We start from the raw sequence: 27,546 nt of genomic DNA on the forward strand, positions 1-27,546 counted from the left end.
CACTGCAGTGTTGCATGCTTGCACCTTCACTGTTTCCTGATTAAGCTGCAGACATCTGGACTTTTTTGGTGCCTGTGTGAGGTCCCGGCTGAGTCAGACTCGCAGGTGTCTATGGACGTTACCTGAGAATATTACACTGATATAATCCAGTGAAATAAATACGCAGCATAATGCAGATGTTTGTGCAAAAGAAAATGAGCTTTAAGCCTTCAGTGCTCATTATTCCAGCTGCTGATGGGATGAAACATGCATTCATGCCCTGCAGCTACATTAGCAGGATTATGGGTCATTAGAGATTAGCATGAGCTTCAACAGAACAAATATTTTCACAAGAGTTAACTCTCTTTACAACTCACTAATCAACAACCTCAGGCACTTTGTATGTAGCTCTTTGTAGGGCCAAGGTAGTGGAAAAAAATCAATGAGAGAGTGGGGGGATGACGTGCAGGAAAGAAGCCACAAGTCTGCATAGAGCAGGGGTTCCCAAACTTTTAAACCCATGACCCCCAAAATAATGGTGTCAGAGATCAGGGACTCCCACCTTCCCTTGAGGGGGATAAAGTGCATGATGTTGCAAAAAGCATCATGTACAACACTTGCATTTTAGGTTTTATAACATGTATTCACAAATATTAGTTGATAACTTCATTTTTATTTAAAAGTGAACACATTTTAACAATATTTTTTCAAAAAATAATACAATTTTTAATTTTAAATCAAACTAAATTTTTCTTCACTGTCTTGCTACCTCCCTAGTAGGGCTGGGCAATAATCGCAAATTAGGTGAAATCGCAATATGGAGTGCTGCAATTTACAAATTGCAATGGTTGCAATATTTTTTAAACTTAAAATCTGTCAAAATACCAGTGTAATACTTTTTTTGCTGGAGATATTTTATGCACATCATGCAAACATTCAAGTTTTTTTTAGAATAAAAATGACTTTTTTATTTATTTAAAACAAGATGCCATACAAATGATCATCCCTTTAATATAGCAATTGATATCAAATTTGCAATATAAGCCATAAAAAAATCCCAATTTATTTGTTTTTAATTGTTTTGGCCTAGTATATTCTAAATATATTGTGAAGGTTATAATACAGCAATTTATTGAAAAATTATAAAGTGAGGAACCTAAAAATAATCACATATTCAATCGCAATATTCCATCCATCCACTTTCTATATCATTTATCCCGCTCGGGGTCGGGGGGGGCTGGAGCCTATCCTAGCTGTCATTGGGCGAGAGGCAGGATACACCCTGGACTGGTCGCCAGTAAATCGCAGGGCTGACATATAGAGACAGACAGCCAGGCACACTCACAATCACACCTACGGCCAATTTTAGATTCACCAATTAACCTGAAGAGCATGTCTTTGAAGGTGGGAGGAAGCCGTAGTACCCGGAGAGAACCCACGCATGTACGGGGAGAACATGCAAACTCCACACAGAAAGGCCCTGACCGGGAAGCGAACCAGGGACCTTCTCGCGGTGAGGAAACAGCGCTAACCCCTGCTCCACCGTGCAGCCCCAATTGCAAAATTGGGGGAAAAAATTGCAATTAGATTATTTTCACAAATTGGTCAGCCCTACCCTCTAGGGGTCCTGACCCACACTTCGGGAACCACTGGAATAGAGGACTATAAGAATTGTGCATGGGTGACCAAACCACTACACTATTGGTTCCAGACCTGGAGTGTCACAGCAACTTTACAGATGCAGCAGAAACCTTGATATGTGAAACAAATATCAAACTGCAGAATGTGAGTGTTATGAATAAGTGAGAGGAGGGAGTTAGCAGTAGCACACGATAATTTTTGTGCAAAAGTACCATACCTCTGTACAGATCGGTAGCCTCTATACTAAAATTTCTTGAATACAAAACTAGTGTCTTGTTTTGCAACATATTTACATGGTGAACTATAGGGGTCTGACCGGATCTCGTTCTACCAGATGTCACAAGACTAAAAGGTTGTGAGAATTCTCGTCACCACGAAAAATGTTTTAGAAGCAGTCCAGCTGAAGAGGAAAGCATTTTGCTCTTGCTTCTGACACTTTAAAACTGATTGTGTGGCAGTTAAAGAAACAGAGCACTGCTGATCCTCCCTCTCCACATGCACGTTTGAATCATCTGTGAAATAAATCCACCTGTGCACAGCCACAGTGAGAAGAATGTGATGTCTAATTAGTGCATGTTTGCACTGAGCAAGGGCTTTCAAAGAGAGAATGTACAGAACTTCCTTAACTTTGGTGCACAAACGTTTATCTGTATAATATCTTTCAGTTATCTAAGGCAGTAAAACACAAACTTTCTTTCTTTATTTCTGTTTTTATAATTTCTCTGTGCTAATATTAAAGACTCTAACAGGCTCCTTACATTTTATATTCTGTCATAGAAAGCAGCTTCAGTCTGAGGCGTCTGGTGGAGACAGCGTCAATAAAGAGCAGAGCTGCTCTCTAAAAGTCTGCACACTTCTGTAAAGTTCACTGTAAGCATGTTGATCAAAGAGCAGATAATTAAAAGGGGCTATTTTTATAGACTTTTACACTATTTTTAAGCTCAAATGTCAAACATTGACCGGTCACAGCTTTGAAAGAGACAGCACTTCAGCTTTCCTTCATCCTCTGTGGTTTAGATTTAGGAGTTTAAAAGCAAATACTGACAGGTCATTTAAAGATATTGCCTCCACTTTTGTTACGCCCTTACATTTTCTGAAGCATTCATGAAAATCTAGACTAACTTTTACCACTGCCTATTTTCAAGATCACTAAATCAGCGGCAAAATGCATTAAAATGTATTAAAAAGCATTATAGCAGCCAACATAACACTAGAAAGCAGAGTCAGTGCTCCAGCTCTGATGAGTCTACCATTTCAAAAGCTAAAGAGGACGACCTTGCATGCATTATTTCATCTGTGGGTATGCTCAGCATGTTAAATACAAAGTTATATAACTTTATTTATATATAATGCACAGACATGGGGAACAAACCAGCTGCCAGGATCTCATTTATGTCTGTAGACCATAAAGGTCTTCAATTATTTAGATTTACAGTGATGCCGTGCGTACTGCAGCTCTGCATACTTACAGAATATTTCAATCAGTTCACATGTAAACAAACTTTCATGGCTTTATTTCTAATTCTGCAGAAAAAGAATGCCATGATTATTTAGAACAAAAAGCTCCTGCGCTTTCTACTTTTATAGGTTTAAAGTTTGAATGCTGCAGTCTTTTAGCATGTTAAATTTATAGTAATTACATTCAAGGTTGGGGAGGCTGGAGCCAATTCTAGCTGTCACCAGGAGAAAGGTGGGGTACAACCTGGACACAGGGCTGACATAAAGAGACAAACACCCACGTACACACACACCCACAGGCAATTCAGAGTCACCAGTTAGCCTAAAGAGCATTTTTTAGCGCTCTAAGGGACGGACAGATCCTCAAAGAAAACATGCAAACTCCACACAGAAATGCCCAGCAGCACTGGGATTCAAACCAGGAGCATTCTTCCAACTAGACGACAGTGCTAATCACTGCACCACTGTGCAGTCCTCATCTATTGCTTCTGTAGAGGAATTCAGCTTCAGATTTAAATGTTTCTTTGTCATTGTTCTTGTGTTTTGTGGCTCCTGGAGGGTTTCTACGTAATCACAGTTTGTGATCTGTGTTTGCTGTGGGTGGTTTTACCATCAGGTAAATGTAGGTGACTGCCTGCAGCTTTGTGTTCCTTGTGATATAGTTAACATAGTTGTGCATCAAATATGAGGTTTTCTAAAATTCCTTTCAGTGGTTCAAATATGGATGCTGACTGTAGATAAGGGGCCAAGAGTGAAGACAATGACATAAAAGAACATAGAACATTACATTGACAGAAGTATTCAGACCCTTTTGCAAAACTTCCTTTTTGTATCTCAAATGATTCCATGAGTGTAGTACACTCAGGCCCCCAGTAGGGGGGACCCTCGAGAAGCTTAGAATAAATGATGTGTTTTTATTTGTTTTTGGTTTGTTGGAGAGGAGGAAGATTACTTTAAACTGGAGGAGGGATACCACCTAAGCACTTTAAATCAAGTGCCCACTGAAACAGAAAGAGAAGAGAGGCAGAACGAGAAAACAACTCCTCACAGAGTTCTCAAAGAAGGGTGAGGGCATTTGAGTAAAGAAAGCAGGGACAGACATCAAGATGAGGTTGATGGAGGAGAAAAAAGCAGGGACAGACATCAAGATGAGGTTGGTGGAGGAGAAAATAGCAGGGACAGACATCAAGATGAGGTTGGTGGAGGAGAAAAAAGCAGGGACAGACATCATGATGAGGTTGATGGAGGAGAAAAAAGCAGGGACAGACATCATGATGAGGTTGGTGGAGGAGAAAATAGCAGGGACAGACATCAAGATGAGGTTGGTGGAGGAGAAAAAAGCAGGGACAGACATCATGATGAGGTTGGTGGAGGAGAAAATAGCAGGGACAGACATCAAGATGAGGTTGATGGAGGAGAAAAAAGCAGGGACAGACATCATGATGAGGTTGGTGGAGGAGAAAATAGCAGGGACAGACATCATGATGAGGTTGGTGGAGGAGAAAATAGCAGGGACAGACATCAAGATGAGGTCGAACGAGGAGAAGAAAGCAGGGACAGAGATCAAGATAAGGATGATGGAGGTGAAAAAAGCAGCGACAGGGAGCAAGATGAGGGCGATGAAGGAGAAAAAAACGGACAGAAATGAAGAAGAGTATAGTGGAAGAAAAAGAAGGCAGGGACAGAGATCAAGAAAATGAGGATGTTGAAAGAGAAGAAAGCAGGGAAACTTGAGGTTTGTCTTAGGGTTGTGAAGAGGAGGAGAGGACAGCTGGCTAAGGGGGGGCTATGTATTTTTCTTTCTGGGGACCCAGAATCCCTAGCTGTGCCCATGCATGGTTCAACATAGTTTTGTTTTGTTTGTGTGTTTTTGTTTTTTACTGACATGTAAATGTGAATACGACAGCCAGTTCTTGTGTAACTATTGACAATCAGCTAAATAAAATAAAGAGATTGTTTTTTGTCCATACCTGTAACCGTAGTTCTTTGTTACTTGGAAAGAAATATATAATATCAAAACATAAAGTATTTTTCCAATTGCTATGTTTACATTTAACTAAATGGGGGGAACACAGTGGTCCTTGCCTGGGGCCTCTTAATTTCTAAAACCACCCCTGATGTTTGTGGAGCAAAAAGTTCGACATAAACAAAAACAAATGAGCAGAAAGTTGAGTTTTGAACAAATAAAGAACGTTTATGTCTCCCATGTATGCAGAGCAGCAGCCCCCATCCTCAGTGAAGCACAGGTAGACTCTACCTGGTCTAACAGGGTTTCCCACTGAACGGTGGACTCACCTGCTGTTTCTCCATGGGCTCCTTGCTGATGGCGGACACTTTGGGCGCCGGTGCCCTCTCGCACGTGCATCCTTCCAACAGGTAAATCCCGGAGGGTCTCGTGCTCTGGTCGTTCTCGAAGTAGAAGAGAACATTCTGGTAAAGAGCGAAGTACTTCTCGGTCCAGCGGCTGTTCTCGGTCGTCTTCTTGCTCAGGAAGCCGCGCTTGGTGCCCTCTTTGCGCGCGACCACGGACAGATACAGCGCGTGGCCCTCATTGTAGCGCACGCCCTTCTGCATCTTACGTCCACCCGGGTTTCTGTTCCTCCGTCCACCCGGGTTTTTGTTTTTATTCTGGAGCCGACTACAAACACTCACCGCAGGCGTCTCATCACATCTCGTGGCAGGCTGTCAGCGCGGATATTTTTAGCGGAGGGATACCACACAGAGAGGAAGGTAATCCGGGTTTAACATGGTCGGAAAAGTTGGAGAGTCCGCGGCGCACAACGCATCACATTGACGGTTTTAATGTGAACGAGCAGCGGCGCAGAAAACAACACCTCACCGCTTCTCCATCCTCCAAACTTTCGCGCGGAGTTACGGAGCCGAAAACGCTCGAGCTTATGGTCCCGTCAGCAGCGCGAAAACAAAAATAGATAGAAGGGAACAGACGGTGAAAACAGAATCACGACGGAGATCAGCGCTAATCGGCTTTGACACCAACTTAAAGAGACAGGTCTCTGCAGCCCGCCGCGCCGCGCTGCACCGCGCGCTGCTGTCTGCCGGAGCGCACGAGCTCAGGAACGCCCCCCAAAGAGCGCAGGTGCAAAGGGGCGCGTGAAGCCTGCATGAGCCAAAAGTTCAACGGCGCAATCACAGCGAGGGAGGAGAGCTGGACTCAGATAACCTCGGTTTTATTCGACAGATTGAAGAGCAGAGCCGTATGTGGACGTGTTTAGAACACGTTTAATGTGACCGGAAACGCGATTTTAGTATTTCTACACTTTTTTTTACTTCCTTTAGCAGGACGAAAATATTTGATCCTTTATGTTTAATGTGACCGGAAACGCGATTTTAGTATTTCTACCCTTTTTTTTTTATTTCCTTTAGCAGGAAGAAAATATTTGATCCTTTATGTTTAATGTGACCGGAAACGCGATTTTAGTATTTCTACCCTTTTTTTTACTTCCTTTAGCAGGAAGAAAATATTTGATCTTTTATGTTTAAAGTGACCGGAAACGCGATTTTAGTATCTCTACACTTTTTTTTACTTCCTTTAGCAGGAAGAAAGTATTTGATCTTTTATGTAAAAATAATATGCAGAGTCAATCACAGTGGTGTGTATTAAAAGCAGATATAAGGGGATTGTCATTCATTTTCAGACTATTAATCCACACCCCAAATTCCAAAATAATTGGGACGCTGTAAAATGTAAATAAAACAGGATGCAATGATTGTCAGCCCTCATAAACCAGTATTTTATTCACAATAGAACTTAAAGAACATGTCAGATGTTGATACTGAGACTGTTTACCATTTCATGAAAAACATAAGCTCATTTTGAATTTGATGGCAGAGACATATCTTTAAAAAGTAGGGACAGGGTGATGTTTACCCTTCTGTAGCATTCACTTTTAATTTAGCAACAGTCTAGGAAGTGAGGAGACCAGTTGTTGGAGTTCTGGGGGAGGAATGTTGTCCCATTCTTGTCTGATGTAGGTCTTCTTTGCTGGATTTTTCCTTTTCTGATGGTCTGGTGAAAGGTCTGGACTGCAGGCAGGCCAGTTCAGGACCTGGACTCTTCGGCTGTGAAGCCATGCTGTTGCGATGGATACAGTATATGGTTTAGCATCGTCTAGGTCAGGGGTTCTCAAGTTTTCCGGGCTAGGGACCCCTTACAGGGCAGAAAATTTTCCAAGGACCCCAACATAACCCTCACGCTGATTTCTCATCCTTTCATTGGAACAAATCTTTAGTTTGGTCCTTAAACTTTGAACTTAATCTCATATTTTCACTTTTTTGACTCATTGTTTTGTTTTTTTATTCATATTTTGACCTTTTAACTCCTAAGTTTGACTTTTAATCCCAAATATTGGCCTTTTAGATTCAAAACAAATACATTTTCTAATAATATTTTGACCTTTTTAACTCATGGTTTTGAATATTATCTCATTTTTTGACATTTAGAGCTCACAATTTTGAAATTTCATCCAGCATTTCAACTGTTAGAAGTAACAATGTTTTTTTTTTTCTTTTTTACTTTTTTTTTCTTTAACTTTTTTTAGTCTCAAAATCATTTATCATCAATGTTCAGTTTATTCCCTTTAATTTTTCACTGGTGAAGATGAGGTTGACAGTTTATGGGAAATTTAGACCCTGTTAGGCCCTCAGGTTAGACCCAAATTCAGAATTCGGCCTCTGTTGTGATTGAGTCTGATATCTCTGGTCCAGGTGAAAAAAATCAAGGCCTTCATCACTCTAAAACCTCTGTCTACTTTTCAGCAAGCTGGCAACCCCATACCATCAGAGAATCAGGCTAGCAAGCTGGATACTCCCTCTCCTCTTTGGTCCACAGGGCACGGCATACGTGGTTTCCTTAAAGGAATTTCGAATTTTGATTGCTCTGACCACAGAACAGTTTTCCATTTTGCCTCAGTTCATATGTTACAGCTTTAACTGTCATCTGTAGATGGCACAGTGAACTGTGTAGACAGACAGAGATTTCTGGAAGAGTTCCTGAGTCTATGCAGTGATTTCCAGTCCAGAATCATGTCTGTTTTTAATGCAGAGGCCCCTGAGGACCAAAGATCACCAGCATCCAGTACTGACCTTCAGCCTTGTCCCTTGCTCACAGAGATTTCTCCAGATTCTCTGAATCTTCTGACGATATTATGGACTGTAGATGGCGGGAAATTCAAAATCATCATAATTTTACATTGAGGAGCATTTTTCTGAATTAGTTCGACTTTATTTAGACAGAGTTTTCCACAGATTGGTGAACCTCTGCCCATCTTTACTTCTGAGAGACTCTGCTTCTCTAAAATGCTTCTTTTATACACAATCATGTTACTGACCTGTTGCCATTTAACCCTAATTAGTTGCAAAATTTGCAAAAATGCTGTTTTTCATGAGTACCACTTACTTTTCCAGCCTTTTGTTACCCTGTCCCTACTTTTTTGAGATATATTGCTGCCATCAAATTCAAAATTAACTAATATTTTTCATGAAATGGTAAAACATCTCAGTTTCAACTCCTGGTTGTGAATAAGGTTTTTTTTTTTTAGATTTGCAAAACATTGCATTGTTTTCAGTGTCCCAACTTTTTTGGAATTGGTTGTATAAACTAAGCTCTAGGTGTACATTTGGCAACTGAAATTTGGTGTATTTAAAGGGTTTTCTTTGCTCACAAACCAACTGTATAACTAGCTGTTATACAAACACTTTAATATCATTTTTGACTGATATTCTAGAGAAACTTTTGGGTCCCAGAGTTTTTTTTTCTCACTCTAGCTTCATAAAAACATTCAAAGATGGACAAAAGCAGAAGTTTCTATTTTTAAAAGTGGCCGTTCTGCATCAGAGGACGTGTGTTTGTTTTGAAACTGTCATTCAGCCTGAAAGCACAAACAGATGTTGCGCTGCTTAAGTAGACAGTGTGCACGGAGGCAGATGTTATGTGTATGTGTGACTATACGTGTGTGTTTCTGAGCTAAGCTGCTTCACAGTTTGCCTTTCACTTCTGCACACAGACTGTGATCATGTGGGTTTGCAGGGATGTGCCGTGGTTTTTTTAGACCCTAAAAATACGCCCACGTCTTCCCCAAACAGAGTCGGAGCGAGGTGAAGGTCAAGCTCACAAATATGCAACAACAGTGGACATCATGTAACAGATAAAAACGGCTGAATCACACAGAGGAACTCCATCAGGAGACACAATGTGACGCTGCAGTGCAATCTGTCTGCTGCAGCTTACTGTTGGCTGTGATCAAGACCGATCCACAGAAACACTCATTAATGTGAGGACTGGACTAATGTCAGGTATTTGGACCTAATCTGAGTCTTTAGTTTGAATGCTGCTGCATCATTTCACTCAACAATAGAGAAAACATACTTTACACTCCTGATAGAGTATCTAAAAGCAGAGGTTTTTTTCAAATTAAGATTTACAAAATGTATTGGTTTGATACATGCTCATAAACAAACGCACACCAATATATATCTGAGTAGTTAAACTGGGATTATGATAAATGATCTGTTGCTATTTCAATAAATGCTTTCTTATTAAGCCTTGATCCAGCTCATCTTTATAAAACTGGAAAGTATTGAGAAAATATTGCAGTTTTTACATCGTCATCCTCTCTCATCTACAGTGGTGTACAGTGGCCTGATTGTTGAAAAATGTGCGCTAAAGTGCCCTCTTAGGAGCCAAAACACACGCTAAAGTGCCCTCGAGAGCCAAAACGTGTGCTAAAGTGCCCTCTTAGGAGCCAAAACACACACTAAAGTGCCCTCGAGAGCCAAAAACGTGTGCTAAAGTGCCCTCTTTGGAGCCAAAACACACTAAACTGACCCCTTGGCTGGTTAAAACATGATGAACTGCCCACTTGGGTGGCAAAAAGGTGTGTTTAAGTATCTTCCTCATTGGCAAAACGCACTAAACTCCAGAAGACCATTAGAACCAAGAAATACTATCAAAGGTTACTGTTGCTTGGGGCGCGCCGGTAGTTGAGAGGTCAAGGCGCGCACCACGTACCGAGCGGCCCGGGTTCAAGTCCGTCCTGTGGCACCATTTCCTGCATGTCTCTCCCTGCTCTCTTCCCTGTTTCTGAGTCCATCCACTGTCCTCCTCTATCTAATAAAGGCACAAAAAGGCACAAAAATAAATCTTTAAAAAAAAAAAAAACATTACTGTTGCAATGACTTTTATGTTGGGCTCTTTTTGATCTATACTGAGCCAGAACTATATCTCACTAAACCAGTTTGGATTATCTGGTGCTAATATGGTGTTAAAATGCACTAGAATACAGGAAATGGCATCTTCTTAATTGAAAATGTTCTGGGGGAAGACCCCAGTCCCCCTAAGGATTTGTTTCTTTCTTTCTGTGTGTTCTTCACAGTCCAACGTTGAATCTACACAGTTCTTGTGGATGCTGATCCTAACTACAAACTAACTTGAGTAGTCTGTCTAGTTAGTCTGTTTTAAGGCTACATAATGTGCCATTTGTTGAACATAAACATGTCTAAAGTTCCCCCTAAAGTACCCCTGCCCTTGAAAAAGTCTGCGCACGCCACTACTCGTCTATATTTTAGTTTCTATTTTTGCACTTCAGTGAACACAAATCTTTGCATCTAACAAAATAATGCCTAAAACAGGAAGCAGATTAGACGATGAAACCTGTTTACAGCTAAAACATCACATTTGATTCCTCTGCAGGAGGGGAGTCATTCTGCTTCAAAAAATGCTAAAGTACAGCTTCCATTTCGCCGAAGATTGCATTTCATAAATATTCTGTAATGTTTCAAGGATCCAGCTGAATGGGTAGGCGTGTTGGTTGCTGTTAGAGATACCACTTTTAGTTCACCTTTTCTCTGTGTTACAGGCTTCTGGTTTTTAGCGTTAAATCCATTCGAATGCTTACTTGTTTGTTTGTTGGCGCCATTGTCATTTTTTCATCATTTCTTGCTGCCTTCCTATTGGTTGGTTAGATCAGTGGTTTCTCTACCTTTTCAGCCCACGGCCCCCAAAATAAAGGTGCCAGAGACCAGGGACCCCTGCTGTACCTGAAGGTGGTTGAACAGCCAGGAACATTCAAGAATAGTCGTGTGCAGACAAGGCTGTCTACAAGGAGGAATCTGGAGGGTTCTGGGACCCAGCCAAACTAGGGGCCCACTCAGGTCAGCAGAACCATGGTCCATTGTGAAGTCAAGCTGTGAAAACCATATTTTCTATTTGACCTGAATAATACCCACTCTTATCAAAGAAACAAATATCTTTATTGATTCATTTAGCCTTCTTTAGATGAAAAAACTTTTGTTAAAAACATAATTTAAATGGGTTAAAATTTGCTAAAATTGGTTAATAATAGCAAAAAATGGTGAAAGGTGGTGAAATTGGATTTTTAAGGAAAAGAAATATGTTAAAAGTGGCTACAAATAGAAAAAAGTGGCAAAAAATTACCAAAATGGTTTAAAATGGCAAAAACGGGCACAAAAGTGGTAAAAGGCGATTAAAAAGTGGGTGAAATGGCTATAATGTGCAAAAAAATGGTGGAAATTAGGTGGAATGGGATGAAAAATTGATAAAAATGGGCAAAATGGGTTTGCTGTGGTTAAAATAAGCAAAAGGATGGAAAAAGGGGTTGACAGAGGCAATAATGGGTCAACAGAGGAAACAGCAGGCAGAAAGTAGCAAGAATTGGTTTTGAAGTGGCCAAAACAGGCAGAAAAAAAGTGATGGAAAGGGTTTCAAATTGACAAAAATGGGTTTTAAGTGGCTAAAAATGTGCTAAAATTGGTGTTAAAAAGTGAGGAAAAATGGTTAACATTTGGTAAAACTGGTGTAAAGTGGCAACAGTGTAATCTAAAAAATATATTCTTCATTTAAGGCATCTGGTGACCCCCTCTCAGTGTTTCACGACCCCCACGGGGGTCACGACCCCAACGTTGAGAACCCCTGGGTTAGATGACTGAGATGGTTCACCTAAATTTCTGGCACTGTTAGAATTTTATCCCGGACCATGACAATGGCCGTCTTTCTCCCTGTCTCACAGTGCGATGAAGGAGCGCCGTTTTAGAGCCATGACCGAAGATATCACCGTGATTGCTCATCTTTCTTCTGGGACAGCCCAAAAACCACACAGTGTGTACCAGGCTTACAAAACATTTACACACTCTACCCAAGGGCATGGTGGGAAAATTTGATGCCAGATTTGCCCATCATTGACGCCATGTCCTCAGTCACCAGTTCAGCTTTTTCTGTTTGTTGAAAAAGCTGTTGAAAAATACCCACAATGCACCACAGAGGAAGATCAGGTTTAGTTATGTGGATGAACTCAGGGAGATTGGCTGGCGTTGCGTAAATTATTCCCCTTCTGGAAAGAAAATCCCAAGTCTTGTGTTTTTAACAAATAAGGTAGAAAATTAACTTTCAGTTGTTGATATCAGATTAAATTCACTTAAACTGCTTTTGCTCAGGTTCCTTTTTCTCAGGGAGTGCACACCTAAAAATATCAAGTTACACAAATACTAGTCCCAGTGAAATCTTATAAAACATATTAGATAAATAAACTGTATTTGCAGAATCAAACTAGTGAGCAAGGGCAAATCATGGTGAGCAATGGAGGGCTGCACGGCGGTTCCTGGTTAGCTTCCCAGGGCCTCTCTGTGTGGAGTTTGCATGTTCTCCCTGTGCATGCGTGGGTTCTCTCCAGGTACTCCGGCTTCCTCCCAACACAAAAGACATGCTCGTTACATTAATTGATCACTCTAAATTTGCTGCAGGTGTGAGTTTGAGCATGCATGGTTGTCTCTATTATCAGCCCTGTGACTGACTGTCCAGTCCAGGATGCACCCTGCCTCTCGTCTAATCCAAACACAATCTGTGTCCAAGTCTCCCCGTAAGGGTGTAGTCCATATAAAGCTATCCAAACCATGCACCAATGGGCTGCTCAGCTCCTCTCACCTGGATTGCTTATTTGCCCCATAAGTTGTATTTGCTAGACAATAAACCAACGTTTTGGTTTTATGGATGAATTTCCTATAACAAGGGAGAAAAGCTGTTAAAAGTGGCCTTCCTGGTTTGCACTGCCAGCTACTCACAAAGCATTCTTGGAGTGATAATAGCATGAAACAGCAGGGCCACTTTTAGCAGCTTTTCTCCCTCATTATGAGGAATTCATCCATGAAACAGAAACAGTGATTTACTGTTTAGCTAATTGTTTTTGTTGAGTTCAGAGACAGTCAGTTACAGAGTTGTAGCTAAGCAGTGCATCTCTACTCATTAATTTTGGCTAATGTTTTGGTCTAGAGCCCCCTGGTGGCTGAGTTTTACACACTCCAGATTAATTTGCATCCATCGCGTTTATCTAAAGCAGTAATTTCATGCAGCTCCAGTCTGGTAACGTCTCCCATCATGTGTTAGAGATGCTGAGCGATCCAGCCATTAACTCATGAGGTAGATTAACCTCATCCTGTCGCGTCCTTTCAGATTTAAAGTCCTCATGCGAACGGTGAAATGCTGACGAATGAAAACGTCTCTTTGTGGTTTAATATGATGAGAGGAGAGAGAGGGAGAGAAACAATCCCTGTGAGGTCAGAGGAGAGGGCAAGGACACGTTGCATCACAGCCAGACTCGCACAAACACTGCTCAGTTTCTACTGTTCTCAGCTGGAGGGGAGGAGAGCGGCTCAGCCTGACAATCTGTACGCTTACAGAGACACACACCGACCATCAGAGACACACACACACACACACACACACACACACACACACAAGCACAGTCCAGCTGCTCATCTCAGAGCTGCAGGGGTGCACAGATTAAAGGGAGAGGTGCACGCCGCTTTCTACTCTGACGACATTAAACATGTTTGATGTGTTTTAGGGTTTAGTTTAAGACAGCACAAAAATCCAAAATGACAGTTTTAATAGCAGCAAAGGCAGACATTCAAAACTTTACAAAACAGGGAGATTGATCGCAATTAACCTCAGAAATTCTGCGATTAATCCTGATTAAAAATTGCAATAATTTGACTGTAACTGTGTTTACAGTGAAGGGAGTGAAGATCAGTGCAGACTGTAGTCTCTGTAAACAGACTGATTAAAAAAGCTCTGTTTGCTCAGATGTCTGCGCGTCTGCTCCTCATCCTCACTGCTCTGATTATCATGAACAAAAATAAGTCACATTTGTTATACATGCATTATTAGGACCTCATCTGAGATGATTTCTTTCATTAGAACAACAAATTTTAATTTGAACTTTAATGTCAAAACACACTTATTATAAAAACATCAGATCTGAACATTTCTCAGGTCCAAAAACACACCTAAGGCCGGCCACACACTACAGGATTTTAAGCCAAGATTTAACTCCCCTGATGATCATGGGGGGTATACCGACTGGAGCCTCGTCGCAAACGACTATTTATCTGAGTAGTCTGCATGTGTGTGGTATCAACACGATTCATTGACTGCTGCAGTTCACGTCGTAGCCTCCCAGACCCTGAATCGTAAATATCAAACATGTTTGATATTTACGATTCTAGGTCGTAGTCCCGCTGACGGAGTACCCACAACAACCAATGAGAGCGAGCACACTGATAGCGTCACCAGACTAATCATACGTACTTCCACTGCCACAACCATAAACACAACTGTAGCTTAATTCCAGCCAGGATTTCATCCTGAGTCTTTCCCATGTTTATGATTGTTGCTGCACCTGTAACGCATGCCAGGACAGCCTGTTGTGGTGAGACAGCAAGACGGTATCGACAGACATCCTTTTTGTTTTTTTTTTTCTTGAAGTCACGTGATCACGTGAGGTCATAGGCAGGTCGGCAGGTGCGTGGTCTCCCGTGATCTGACAGTCTGGCTGAGTCGTCTAGTGTTTGCGTCAGAGGATTAAAGATGAAAAATCTTTGGAAATCGTCCTGAAGTCTGAGGTCTCTCACAGTTTTAAAATCATTCCAGATTAAAAAATCATCTAGTGTGTGACCGGCCTAAGGGGACAGGACAGGCTGGGCGTCAGTGGACTCGAATAGTGCCAAGATGGAGTTTTTGGACCTGGTCTAAGCTCTAATCCACAATCTCAGTATGGTTGTGATCAGGTTTTGCCACTTTTTAACCTATTTTCACCCCTTTTTCTTCCCATTTTTGCCACTTTTAACCAATATTCACCATTTTGTCCCTTCCTACACATTGCTCCCACTTTTTGCCATTTCTAGCTAATTTTTGCCACTTTTTAACCACTTCTCTCATTTTTTACTTCAACTTTTTCTGTCACTTTTGACCATTTTTACTATTTTACCTGCCTGTTTAATGGATTTTTGTCACTTTTGTACCACCTCTAACCTTTGTTTTCCACGTTTAACCCATTTCCATCACTTTTATGCAATTTTTACCCAATTTTCCGCACTTTCAACATCATCAACAAGCTGAGTTTTGCCACTTATTTGCCATTTCTAACAGTTTTTGCTGTGTTTTTGTCAACTCTAATTCATTTTTCCTTCTTTTGACCAATTTTCACCTCCTTTTTGCCACTTTAACCCATTCTCACCAGGTTTTCTTCCCATTTCTGACAGTTTTTACCAGATTTACCCATTTTTGTGTCTTATAACTTATTTTGCTACTTTTAACTAATATTTTCCACTACTATTTCTGCCACTTTTGACCATTTTTACTATCTTGCCAGATTGTTCAACTGATTTTTGTCACTTTTTTGCTATTTACTAGCTTTTTTTTCCACTTTTTAACCCATTTTCATATTTTTAATGCTATTTTAATCCCACTTGGAAACCAAATTTCTGCTCGTTTTAGCTGATTTTGCCACTGTTTTACCATTCTGACAGCTTTTTATGACATTTTTGTCACTTTAAATACATTTTTCTGCCTTTCAACCAGTCTCCTTTTTGCCACTTCTAACTCATTGCTCCCACTTTTTAACATCTTTTTCTGCACATTTATGCCATTGTGAACCAATTTCTACCCCCTTTTCTGTCAGTTCTTGCCACTTTTAACCAGATTTTCTACTTTTTTTATCATGTCTAATTTGCTACTTTCAATCAATTCTTGACACCTTTTCTATTTTGATCAATTTTGGCCACTTATTTACCTCTTTCCACTCCTTTTCTGCCCATTTTGTTCTTTTAACCAGTATTTGTCACCATCTTGCCACTTCTTACTCATTGCTGTCATTTTGTGCAATTTTGAGCCAATTGTGCTACTTTTTTAATCACTTTTATCCACTTTTTCTGCCCAATATTTGCCCCTTTTGACCATTTTTACTTTTTTACTTGCTTGTACAACTGATTTTTGTCACTTCTTGCCACCTCTTACTGTTGTTTTCCTTCCATTTCAACCCATTCCCCCCATTTTTAACACATTTTCTGCCCATTTTAACTGATATGTACCACTTTTTGCCATTTCTAACAGGGTTTTTTTCTTTTTGCCATTTTAATGTCACTTTTACTTCATCTTTCCTCATTTTAACCCATTTTCACTACTTTTCTGCCCATTTCTGCCCCTTTTCAACCTCTTTTCATCACGTTTTTGCCACTTATGGACAGTTATTGGTTTTCTTATTGATTTTTGCCACTTGTTAACCCACTGTCACCACTATTATGCCACTCTCCCCCCACCCTTCAACTATTTTTGCCATTGTTTCCCCATTCTGACTTTTATAGTTACATCATCATTTTTCCTTAGACTTCTCTCATTTTTCAATTCTTTATTTTCTGGCATCCTGATGTTTGTGCACACCATGACTTAACTATGAAGTCTGACGTTGCATTAAAATGATTTAGTTTGAAAGGGTATTATTCAGGTCAAAAATAAATTATGGTTATCACAGCTTAACTTTACAATGGATCCATGGGCCCACAGTTTGACTGGACTCCAGAAAGTTCCTCTTTTCCACCTCAGTTTGATATAAAATGTACGGTTTATAGAATTACTGCAGTCAATCCTTAAAAACATGACTGAGGTACAGCAACAGAACAGCCGCTTCCTGTAACGGTTTATGCTTCGTTATGTGTGGACTTTAACGTAACGTCTGCTGTTTCTGTAAATAAACCTGCCATGTTTCCAGACCAGACCAGACACATCCAGTATGCTGACTGGGAGTTTCCCATCATGATAAACGTGCTGTACTGACAGCATAGACAGTGAAGATGTGGCACCCATGGGTGGTCCTGGGTGGAGCTATAAGGGGCTTTAATATCAGCTCTCATCTGTAGATATAGCATGCAAAGGATTATGGGGGATTACTATAACTGTGTCTGCCTGGATGATGACTACACATCAATATCACTCATTTATATCACTCTTATATGCTTCATAAGGAAATCTTGGTTTCATGCTGCAGCTGACGTCTTTGAAAGCTGCTGCAGCACTTTTTCAGGTTATTTTATTTCTTTAACCCTTTAATCACAGCTGCTCCTGCATCAGTTAAGCTGTAATGCTGCTTTCTGTTATTATTGGAGAGCATCTATGTGAAACCAAGCAAAAACTACATTACAGAGCCACTCCTCCATCCTCGACTCAAGGGGAAGCAAATCTAGATGTTATGATCTGAGTCTTTTTGTTCTTAAACAGAAATAAATCTGAGTAATGCTCTCTTTGTTTTGTTTTCACAGGAATAGATTGTGTGTGGTCCGTCAGACTGCAGCTTTAAAGATGCACCAACATGAAAAGAGGCAGATTTATTCATACCACTCACCGCTGGAGCTGTTTTAGCTGAGAATCTATTTACCAACAATGCTCTGCTCCACCTCTACGTCCAAGCTTGGTCTCCTCAGGCCCTGAAAAACAGAAATGACCCATCATGCATTCTTGAGCCAAAGTGCAAAGTTTGAAGAAACTCCATCAGAGAATTTTAGCGATATTAGACACGTGGACGACCCAAACACACTCTGGCTATCTGCAGCATTGAAGCATGAAAAAGAGGCTGCAAGTTTGTCCTCTAAACAGCAGAAATGTCGGTCCAACCTGTTTAAAAATCTCCAAATAAAACCTCCAAAGTGTTCTTAGTGTAAGAGGGCGATGAAGCAGCTGCCTGGTTAGTCATGAGGGCCAAACATTCAGTCTGTGGGTGTCTCTGTTTCCAGCTGAGAGTACTTGTTCACACATTTACATCAGAGCAGAGAGAGACAGGAACAGAGGTTTGTTTGGATTCACATAGAGGAGTGGAGAGAAGCTCTGCAGCCTCCTAGAGAGATCTATTATACCGACTATTAGCTGCACTTTTACTTTCATAACAAAGTCACAATAGAGTTTCAAAGGAAGGCCTTGAGAATGAGACAGAGCTGTGATAAGGCATGTCTCCTCTGTCTCTACCTCTCTCTTAAACCGTCTGACTTCCTCCAGCCTTATCTCATCAGGCTGGGACTGTTGGCAGTGGTACCCCCCCGTCCTGAGGACCAAACTCTAAACTCCTAAAAAAAAGAAAAGAAGCTTAATTGCATTTTAAACCCAAAAGCTATTTTGCAGAAAAATCCAGCTGACAGAGCAAACTTTGCAAAGTTCAAAGATCTCTCACTTTTTATTATAACACTCCTGTTACAGTTATTTTCGCTGCCACATTAGGGTTTTATTATTAAATATGTAAAATTATCACAGTTGCTTTAGTCAGTCATTCTAAATGTGGGGGTTGGGACCTGCGAGACACTGACAGGGCGTCGTCAGAAGTAAAATGATTTCAAATTGCATATTTTACCCTTTCTTAAGAAAATATATGCATAAAATTCATTAAATGTAGAATAAAAAAAAAAATTTGGTGAAATTTATTCTGAAATCAAAGTAATTTAAAAATCTGTAAAGTCTGCACTGGACTCCTCCCCAGCTGGGATTTATGGGTGCTATCAGTGCTAGCATCCTGATTAACAGTTTCCTCATTTTGGAGCAGAAAAGTGTCAAACTACTGTTGGGTTCTAATGTTGAAAGTGTCTATTTGTGCCACTCTTTAACCGCTTTTCCCATCCAACTTTGATACTATAATTTGGCACTTAAAGGGATACTTTAACTTGCTCAGGCGGCAGTAGCTCAGCCTGGAAGGAGTTCGGGTTGAAGGAACATGGCCGGAGAGTGGAAGGTTGCTGGTGCGAGTCCTGGTGGGGGCGGAGCTGGACTCTGGCCTGGTAGCTGGGGAGGTTCCATCATGTCCTGAGCACTGTCGAAGTTCCCTTGAGCAGGGCACTGAACCCCCAAACAACTCATGGCAGTGCTTAACAAAGAGCAGCATGGGGATGAATGAAGTACGTAGTAGTAAAAACAACTCACTGCTGTTCTTTGTTCTTCTTTTAATGAAGAAATGTCGTCAAGTTCTGATAAAACTGGCGCTTCAGCAGCATCCACGCTAATCTCTTCCTCCATAACTGCACCGGCCTCTTGCTGCTGCTTGCTTACGTCATGACTCTGCTGTGCCTGAAAGTACTGCCCCTCGTCTCTGATTGGTCCTGTCACTTTCTAACCGGGCCCAAACGGTTCAGACAGGAGCTTTGCAAGATGGATTCACCAGTGAGAAACAAGGAAACGGGCAAATCCATCTGCTTTGCAGGGTTAAGTTTTTGCACAATTTGAACCCATTTTTGCCGCTTTTTACCCATGTTTTCCACTTTATACAATTTTTTAAAACCATTTTAATCACTTTATCTCTACAATATTTGCAGATTTTAACACATTTTTGTCAATTTTAAATCCTTTCAAACACTTTTTTTGCCACTTGTTAAATACTTCTAGGCTCTTTCTGCCTACTGTTGACCCACTATTGCTATTGCTGCTATTAACCACTTTTTTTTAGAGATTTATTTTGGTCTTTGGGCCTTTATTGGAGGACAGTGATGAGAGAGCAGGGAGGGACATGCATGAAAGGGCCACAGGCCGGTTCAAACCCGGGCCACCCGCATACATGGGGCGCATCTTAAACCACTAGCCCACCTGCGCCCCTATTAACCAGTTTTTACCCACATTTTTGTCCATTTTAACCACATTTCCCTCATTGTTATGCCAGTTATTGCCAGTTTAACCCATTTCTGCCCATTTCTGTTTATTTTTCTGCCCCAGTGAACCCATTATTGCCAGTTTAACCCACTTTTTTCACCCCATTCACCGAATTTTCCACCCGTTTTTGCCACTATAAACCATTTCAGCACTTTTATACCTGTTTTTACCACTTTAACCCATTTTTGCAATTTTTTGCTTATGTTGTGCCACTTCTAACCACCTTTTACTTTTAAAATCCCATTTCCCCAAATTTTCCACCAATTTATGCAATTTTTTTCCCATTTTAATTCTGTTTTTGAGGAAAGTGATTTACATTTTTAAGAATGCTATTCACTAAGGCAGAAATGAATAAAAGAATTGAACTGAATTTGAATACAATGTCATTACAGTCCCTTTTAGTGTAACGGCTAGGCAGCCAAATACTTTTGTCCATATAGTGTGGCTCATATAGTTTTCTTACAGAGGTGAACAGGCGTAATACCACAATAAAATGTTTCGTCTTAACCCAGATTTCTCACTGTTTAACTAAAAATGCGTGACAACTTTTATGGGCCGTTGCCCCACAGCATTAAGAAGTGCTCTTTAAAAACATTATTTTTCTATTTTTAATATCGTGCTCTGATCTTTTGAAGTAATACATTTGAAATTTTATCTCGGATTTGAGCCTTTAAACCTATCATTTTTACTTTTTTGAATTTCCAAATAATTTATCATACGTGCTGTTTTATATATTATTATTATTATTATTATTATTATTATTATTATTATCTTTATTTTTGGTGAAAACCTGTTAGGCCCTCAGGTTAGACCTGAATCCAGAATCTGGCCCCTGCTGTGATTGAGTATTTAATAAGGAAACTAATAAGAAGTATTTTAAAGCTATTTGAAACACAATATTAGAATTAAAATGGCAGAAAATAAATGCATCATAATTTTTTGACAATTTTTTAATGTCATTTTTTCTACATATTTTTAAGTGTCTTTTTGTGCCACTTTTGAACATTTTTCGCCCAATTTTGCCACTATTATTTGTCACTTATTATCAATTTTTGCACAATTTGGACTCATTTTTGCCTCTTTTTACCCTCTTTGGCACCTTTACACCAATTATTTCTAAAATTTAACCCATTTTCATCACTTTTTCCCACCAATTGTTGCCAATTTTAACAGATTTTTCCATTCTTAACCCTTTCCACTACTCTTCCGCCTGTTTTTGCCTCTTTTAAACCAATTCTTGCCATTTTCTGCCTATTGTTGCCGCTGTTTACCCTTTTCACCACTTTTTACACCAATTTTAACCACATTTCACTCACTGTTGTGCCCATTTTGCCAGTTTAACCCACTTCTGCCAATTTCTGCCTATTTTTCTGCCCCAGTTAACCCATTATTGCCAGTTTACACCACCTTTTCATCCCATTTCACCTAATTTTCCACCCATTTTTCCACTATAAACCAATCTCAGCCACTTTGTAACCCCTGTTACCACTTTTAATTTCTGTTTTTGCCACTTAACATCAATTTTTGCACAATTTGGACCCACTTTTGCTACTGTACACCCCTGTAACATCGTGTCTGATTAATAAAAATACTGTACCCTGCTGCCATCTAGTGGCGTACTAATGAACTGTGCCCTCTCCTCAGTGTTTCTATGGCTACAGAAAGGGATGCGAACTGTACCTTAGCCTTAACAATTAACAGCTGGCTTTGTTATCGTCTTGGTAAAGGACACAAGGAGAAGTGTGTCTCTAGAAAACCCCACAGCAGAGAAATCTGCATTAAAAACGCCTACATTTTTACAAGTTAAACCTTTAAAGTCCTCTTTGGAGCATCAATAGGAGCTTGTTTACAATCATTTACATTAAATTTACTTTGTTTTCCTTCATATATTTTGGTTCTTTCCTGGTGAAGTTTGCAGTCAGGAGAATGATTGTGCTGTTTTTATGATTTTCTGATGTGATATTAATTGGATAAAGAGCACTGACAGGATCTTATTCAAGCTCAAAGGTGCAGAAACACTCCCACACACTGACAGAGAACAGTCCCTCTGCACAGTTACAACATGTGCCGTCATCCCGCCTCCTTTGATGGTTGTTATGGAGATGTCATTGATAAGCTGGACAAAGTAATGTTCCTTTCAGCACGTGACCTAAACAAAGTCGAGGCGGCGTGATAATTAAAAGCTCCAGTGCTGAATCAGACCTGCGGGTTGCTATAGAGCTTCACCTTTGTGAACGTGTTCAGCTGCGTCTACCTGCCCCGCTCTGCCTGCGTGGTGTGACTCTCAGGAGCTCTGCTGGGATGGATTTCTTTCTTAGACCTGCCTGACGACAAGCCTCCATCACTCTCCCTCTCTCTCTCTCTCTCTCTGATTGTCACACACTTTGTCTGAGGAGAAACAACCTGAGAAAAAAAAAACCTTGACTACTGCTGCAGCTCTGACTTACAGTCGCTCACAGCTCTGCAACAAGGAGAGTAAATGTCTGCAGGAGAAGACTGAAACTGACTGAAGGTGGGTGACACATTTATCAATTATTCCACTTCATTATACCCTTTTTATACACTTATTTCTACAGAAAAAGGTGGGTAAATTAAAAGAAAAATGCTTGTTTTGTTAATTTCAAGCTTTTTGCTGCTTTAACACAAAATATTAAACCATTTCTTCTGCATTTCATGATTGCAAACGGCATCATTCTGCAGCTCTGACGTGTCATACTGTATTATCTGCACAGGGAGGTTAGTGAGCGCTTATAGAGGACGAGTGTTGAGCTCAGCCTCTTCAACTGAAGTGGACTTTTCTGTCCTTAATGTGCAGATCTGTTTGCACCCTGCAGGCTACAAAACACTGCAGTACATCAGGGATATACATAAGAAAAACAGAGCATGCACCTTTCTGCTAACACTTGAACAAATGAATGAATACCTGCTAGTTAATCCACTAAAACTGGCATTCTGCAGGAATAACTCCACTATTTAACCAGAGAAAGACAGATTAATGAATGGTTAACTAAGTGTGAGTTAACCAGGGAATGAAAAAATACTCATGGTCTGTCAGTTAGAGAAATAAACAGAATTTAAGAGTTGGTAAACCAGGAAATAAAGCCATTTCTAACTGCCAACTATGAGATAAATAAGTGAATAATTGCCATATAACTAAGGAAAGACAGAGGACTTTACTTCTAATTAATAAGGAAACGGATAAGAACTATTTTAAAGCTATTTGAAACACATTAGAATTAAAATAGCAGAAAATAAATGCATCATTTTTTTTTACACATTTTTTCAATGTAATTTTTCGACATATTTTTAAGTGTCTATTTGTGCCACTATTTAACCGTTTTTCCTGCCCAATTTTGCCACTACTATTTGCCACGTAACATCAATTTTAGCACAATTTGGACCCATTTTTTCCTCTTTTTACCCTCCTTTGCCACTTTACACCAATTTTTCCTAAATTTAACTCATTCTCATCACCTTGTCCCAACAATTGTTGCCAATTTTAACTCATTTTGTCAATTCTGAACCCTTTCCACTACTTTTTCTGCCTGTTTTTGCCACTTAACATACATTTTTTGCACAATTTGGACCCACTTTTGCCACTCTTCACCCAATTTTTCCAAATTTTAACCAATTCTCATCACTTTTTCCCACCAAATGTTGCCAATTTTAACACATTTAGACCACTTAAAACCCATTTTTTTGTCAATTCTAAACCTTTTCCGCCACTTTTCCTGCCTTTTTTGCCACTTCTAAACCAATTCTTGCCACTTTCTGCCTTTTGTTGTCTCTGTTGACCCACTATTGCCAATGTTGACCCCTTTACATCCATTTTTGCCCATTTTATCCACATTTTACTTGTTGTTATGCCCAATTTCAGCCACTTTGTAATCCCTTTTACCACTTGTTTTTGCCACCTAACATCAACTTTTGCACAATTTGGACCCACTTTGCCACTTTACACTAATTTTTCCAATTTTTAACCCATTTTCTGCCTATTGTTGCCTCTGCTGACCCACTATTGTCACTGTTAACCACTTAAAAATGCCATTATCATTCTAAAATCATGAAACTTCATGTTAAAGTTCAATCATTTCACTACTGCCTCTGAAAATTTTTTGATATTTCTATCATTTTGCATAGTTAGGTTAGGAATTTGGTGTAAAAGTTTACAACTTAAACAATGTATTTTCAAGCATATAACTTACAAAGTAACACACCAGTTTACAGATAGATTTAATCACAAAAATGAAACAGCAGTGAATGCATACGTCATAAATTAAAAAAAAAAAAGATCAGATCTAGAAATTATATTTAGTTTTGAAATTCAAGTTTCCATGTTGTGATCAGCAAGGCCCAAATGTTTATCACCTATTTCTTTTTGCATTTTTCTGTCATAGCATACAAAAGCATCACAGTTTCAACAAACCCTGAAAGATTCAAGGCCTTTAAAGGGGACATATTTGACCCTTTTAAGACAAGTTTATATCGGTCTCAGAGGTCCCTAAAACATGCCTGTCAAGTTGCTGTAGAAAAAAAAACACTCCAGCATTGGGTTTGTATGTCTAAAACTCCTCTGTCTAGCCCTGTTCAGACCGAGCTGTTTCTGTGTCTGTGGCTTTAAATGTTACTGAGCTGCCTGACTCCGCCCCTGACCACACCCCCCCCCTCTGGAACTGGATGTGGCTTAATCGATATGGCTCTTCTGACCTTACTCTCTATCAGGAGAGGAGGGCGGAACTTTCTTCTAAGTCAGGCAGGCCAACCAACCCTGGGGGCGGAGCTAACTCCCCACATGACATCATAAGGGGAAGAATCTGAAAACGGCTTGTTTTAGGCCATGGGCACAAATTTTTGATAGAAAAGCCTGAAAAAAAGTGATTTTTGCACATCCCCTTTAAGAAAACACTCTGGGCTTTAACCACGTTACCCACGTTAAATTATTTAAAGCATTTTAGTGTCATGCATTGCACGTCAATGTATTATGGATCCAGCATGTGCAGACTGGCTATAAGACACAGGGTTCAACATGCAAGTCTGCAGGGCGCTCATGTTAAAAGGGACATTTTATGCAAAAATATTTTTTCAGGCTTTTCTAACAAAAATATTTGCCCCTCAAATACCAGAAAAATCCATTCCCTTGCACTTTCTCCACCTTTCAGAAAATGTGTCCTAAAACAAGCCGTTCTCATATTTTACCCTCATGACCTCATGTGGGGAGTTAGCCCCGCCCCCAGGTTCGGTTGGCCTGCCTCGCTTGGAAAAAATGTTCCGCTCTCTTCTCCTAAACTTCCTCTCAGCTGATGGTTCCAGTCAGGTTCTTAACTTTGGATAAAAGTAGCATTGTAACATCAGGAGTGCCAGATCCATTTCCTGAGAGAGGTGTGGTCAGGGGCGGAGTCAGACAGCTCATTAACATTTAAAGCCACAGACACAGAAACAGCTTGTTCTGAACAGGGCTGAAACAGAGGAGTTTTAGACATGCAGAAATCCAATACTGGAGTGTTTTTCAGAAACAAACTTCACAGGCATGTTTTCAGGACCTCTGTGACTGATATAAATTTGTCTTAAAAGGGTAAAATATGTGACCTTTAAAGGAAATACCTGCATGAACAAGAGCATTTTCAAACATCACAGACCCATTTTTAACACTATAACCCTCCAAATGCAAACACTGGCTGTGCTGGTATGCACTTTGTTACAAAATAAAAAGCAAGAACAGTGGCTAGTATTGCATGCCACATTTTAAAGGCATGAGAGTTGTTGGTGTAACTCTGCAAGGAGGTCTCCTTTTGCCATTGTTTTTGGCTTAGACAGCTGTGTTTATGTTTGTGAGCTGTACAGTTTGCAGCATTTGCTTGGTGATGCTAAGCCTCTGCTACTTTGGGCAGAAGCAGTCCGATCTAACTTGATGGGGAGTGGTTTATCAGTCATTCTGACACCACACATTTTAGGGTAAATGTGTGTGACAAGCCTCTATCAGGGAGCCCCACAAGTCATGGGAACGGGGTAAATCAGGCTCCAACCTGCCCTAAAATCATCTAGAGTGTATCCAGACTGTCTCTACAGAGGGAGGATTCCTCCTGTAACAATGCATATCGAAGGTTTGTGGCTGTGATTCAACAAATGTTCTGCTCTGCCTGGACCATGAAGACATGAACATACTGGCACATTATCAGAGTTAGGAACATTCAACCCCGTGGTAGCAATGAGAAACCTGCTGCGTTCTGTAACAAAAGGTTTTAGTGACTCAAAGACTGACCTGGAATGGAACGGCACACAGAACACCACCTCCACCTCGTCTGTCAAACACGGTACAGGTGGTGTTTTTATCCTCTACATGTGTGACTAAAGCAGCTCTTTTGTGCTCCATGGTGATGTCAGCGCTGATGTTAGCAGCAGGAAGGAGCAGAAAAACACACAGAGGACATGTTAGCATCAGATTATTGATGAGAGAATCTAACCCTAACCCTAACCCTGAATCAACATCTAACTAGATCTAGGCAAATTTCTTTTGTGCAACCGCTAAAATTAATAAAACTAGGTTAATTCATCTCCATTCATTAGAGTCTGTTTAACCTAGGTTCAGCTGACTTTTCTTAAAAAATTTTAACACCTCCTACACAAAATTATTAAGTTAAACTTACCTGTATCATTCATCTGAGATTACTTATAAACATTAAGTTCAGTCAACAAAAAATTATAGCTAGATCTAGATAAACATATTCTGTGCAACTGCTAAAATTGATAAAATTAAGTATGATCAACAAAACATTTTTTTCAGTGTATCTGCAGCATGCAAGACTTTTGTTTGACTATTTTCTCTTTACCATGGATGTATCACAACAAGCAGATCATACTCTTCCAAGAGAATGTCTGATGCATTTCTCCACATGCCATATCAGTCATGATCTGGAACTTTTACAATGGACTCTGTAAGAAATAATAATTTAACATGCAGTAAAAACGATGCAGTACCAGCTAGAAAAAATCCCACATCTTTCAGCGCAGTGATTCTGATCCTTTTTTTCTGTAATCTCAAGTCACTCCAGTCACTGACCCAACTTTAAAGGTGTTGAATATAAACGCTGGGATAGCTAATGTTCTGCATATTCATGACAGCTCTTAGTTGGATTTCACGCATTTTGAAGACACTCTTGACGATGCCAGAAGGCGTCCCAGCTTGCCACAGCAACCAAGAAGGGCTGCTTTAGAGCCAACATCATTTTTAAAAATCTAGGTGCTATCAAATGTCCTCGTCTTTCTAAAATCAAAACACAATATCTTGTAGAGCAATAATTTTCATTTCTCTCTTCTAAAAAGGAGCAGAAGTTATATAATATACTGTAGGTGAGGTAGGAATTCATTAAAAAAACATGCTGATAACAATCTGTTTACCTTTGCATTAATCAATCAAAACTCAACCTGATTTTTTTTTTTAAGCAATTAAGAAAATGTTCATGGCTCAACCTTAACCTTGTACCTCC

General features: G+C 40.0%; 1 protein-coding gene and 1 long non-coding RNA gene across 3 annotated transcripts in view; both read right to left on the bottom strand.

The window, feature by feature from the left end:
• rasgrf2a (Ras protein-specific guanine nucleotide-releasing factor 2a) overlaps nucleotides 1–6,084 on the bottom strand; it is a 54,560-nt gene extending 48,476 nt beyond the window's left edge. Inside the window, exon 1 of the mRNA XM_041810309.1 lies at nucleotides 5,374–6,084. Within this exon, the coding sequence (XP_041666243.1) occupies nucleotides 5,374–5,652 (279 nt within the window). The 5' untranslated portion in view covers nucleotides 5,653–6,084. The remainder of the gene's footprint in view (nucleotides 1–5,373) is intronic.
• A 1,052-nt stretch (nucleotides 6,085–7,136) lies between these two features.
• Nucleotides 7,137–26,360, bottom strand: LOC121524746. 2 transcript variants are annotated; one of them, XR_005993169.1, is made up of 3 exons: nucleotides 26,322–26,360; nucleotides 17,784–17,865; nucleotides 7,137–7,171 (listed from the first exon to the last, which is right to left on the bottom strand). It is a non-coding gene; the product is annotated as an uncharacterized LOC121524746 (long non-coding RNA). The 2 variants fall into 2 exon arrangements; XR_005993168.1 differs by lacking the exon at nucleotides 7,137–7,171 and adding an exon at nucleotides 10,170–10,204.
• Between the last annotated feature and the right edge of the window lie 1,186 nt (nucleotides 26,361–27,546).

This window comes from Cheilinus undulatus, linkage group 17 (assembly GCF_018320785.1).
Source record: "Cheilinus undulatus linkage group 17, ASM1832078v1, whole genome shotgun sequence".
In the NCBI taxonomy this organism is placed as follows: domain Eukaryota; kingdom Metazoa; phylum Chordata; class Actinopteri; order Labriformes; family Labridae; genus Cheilinus; species Cheilinus undulatus.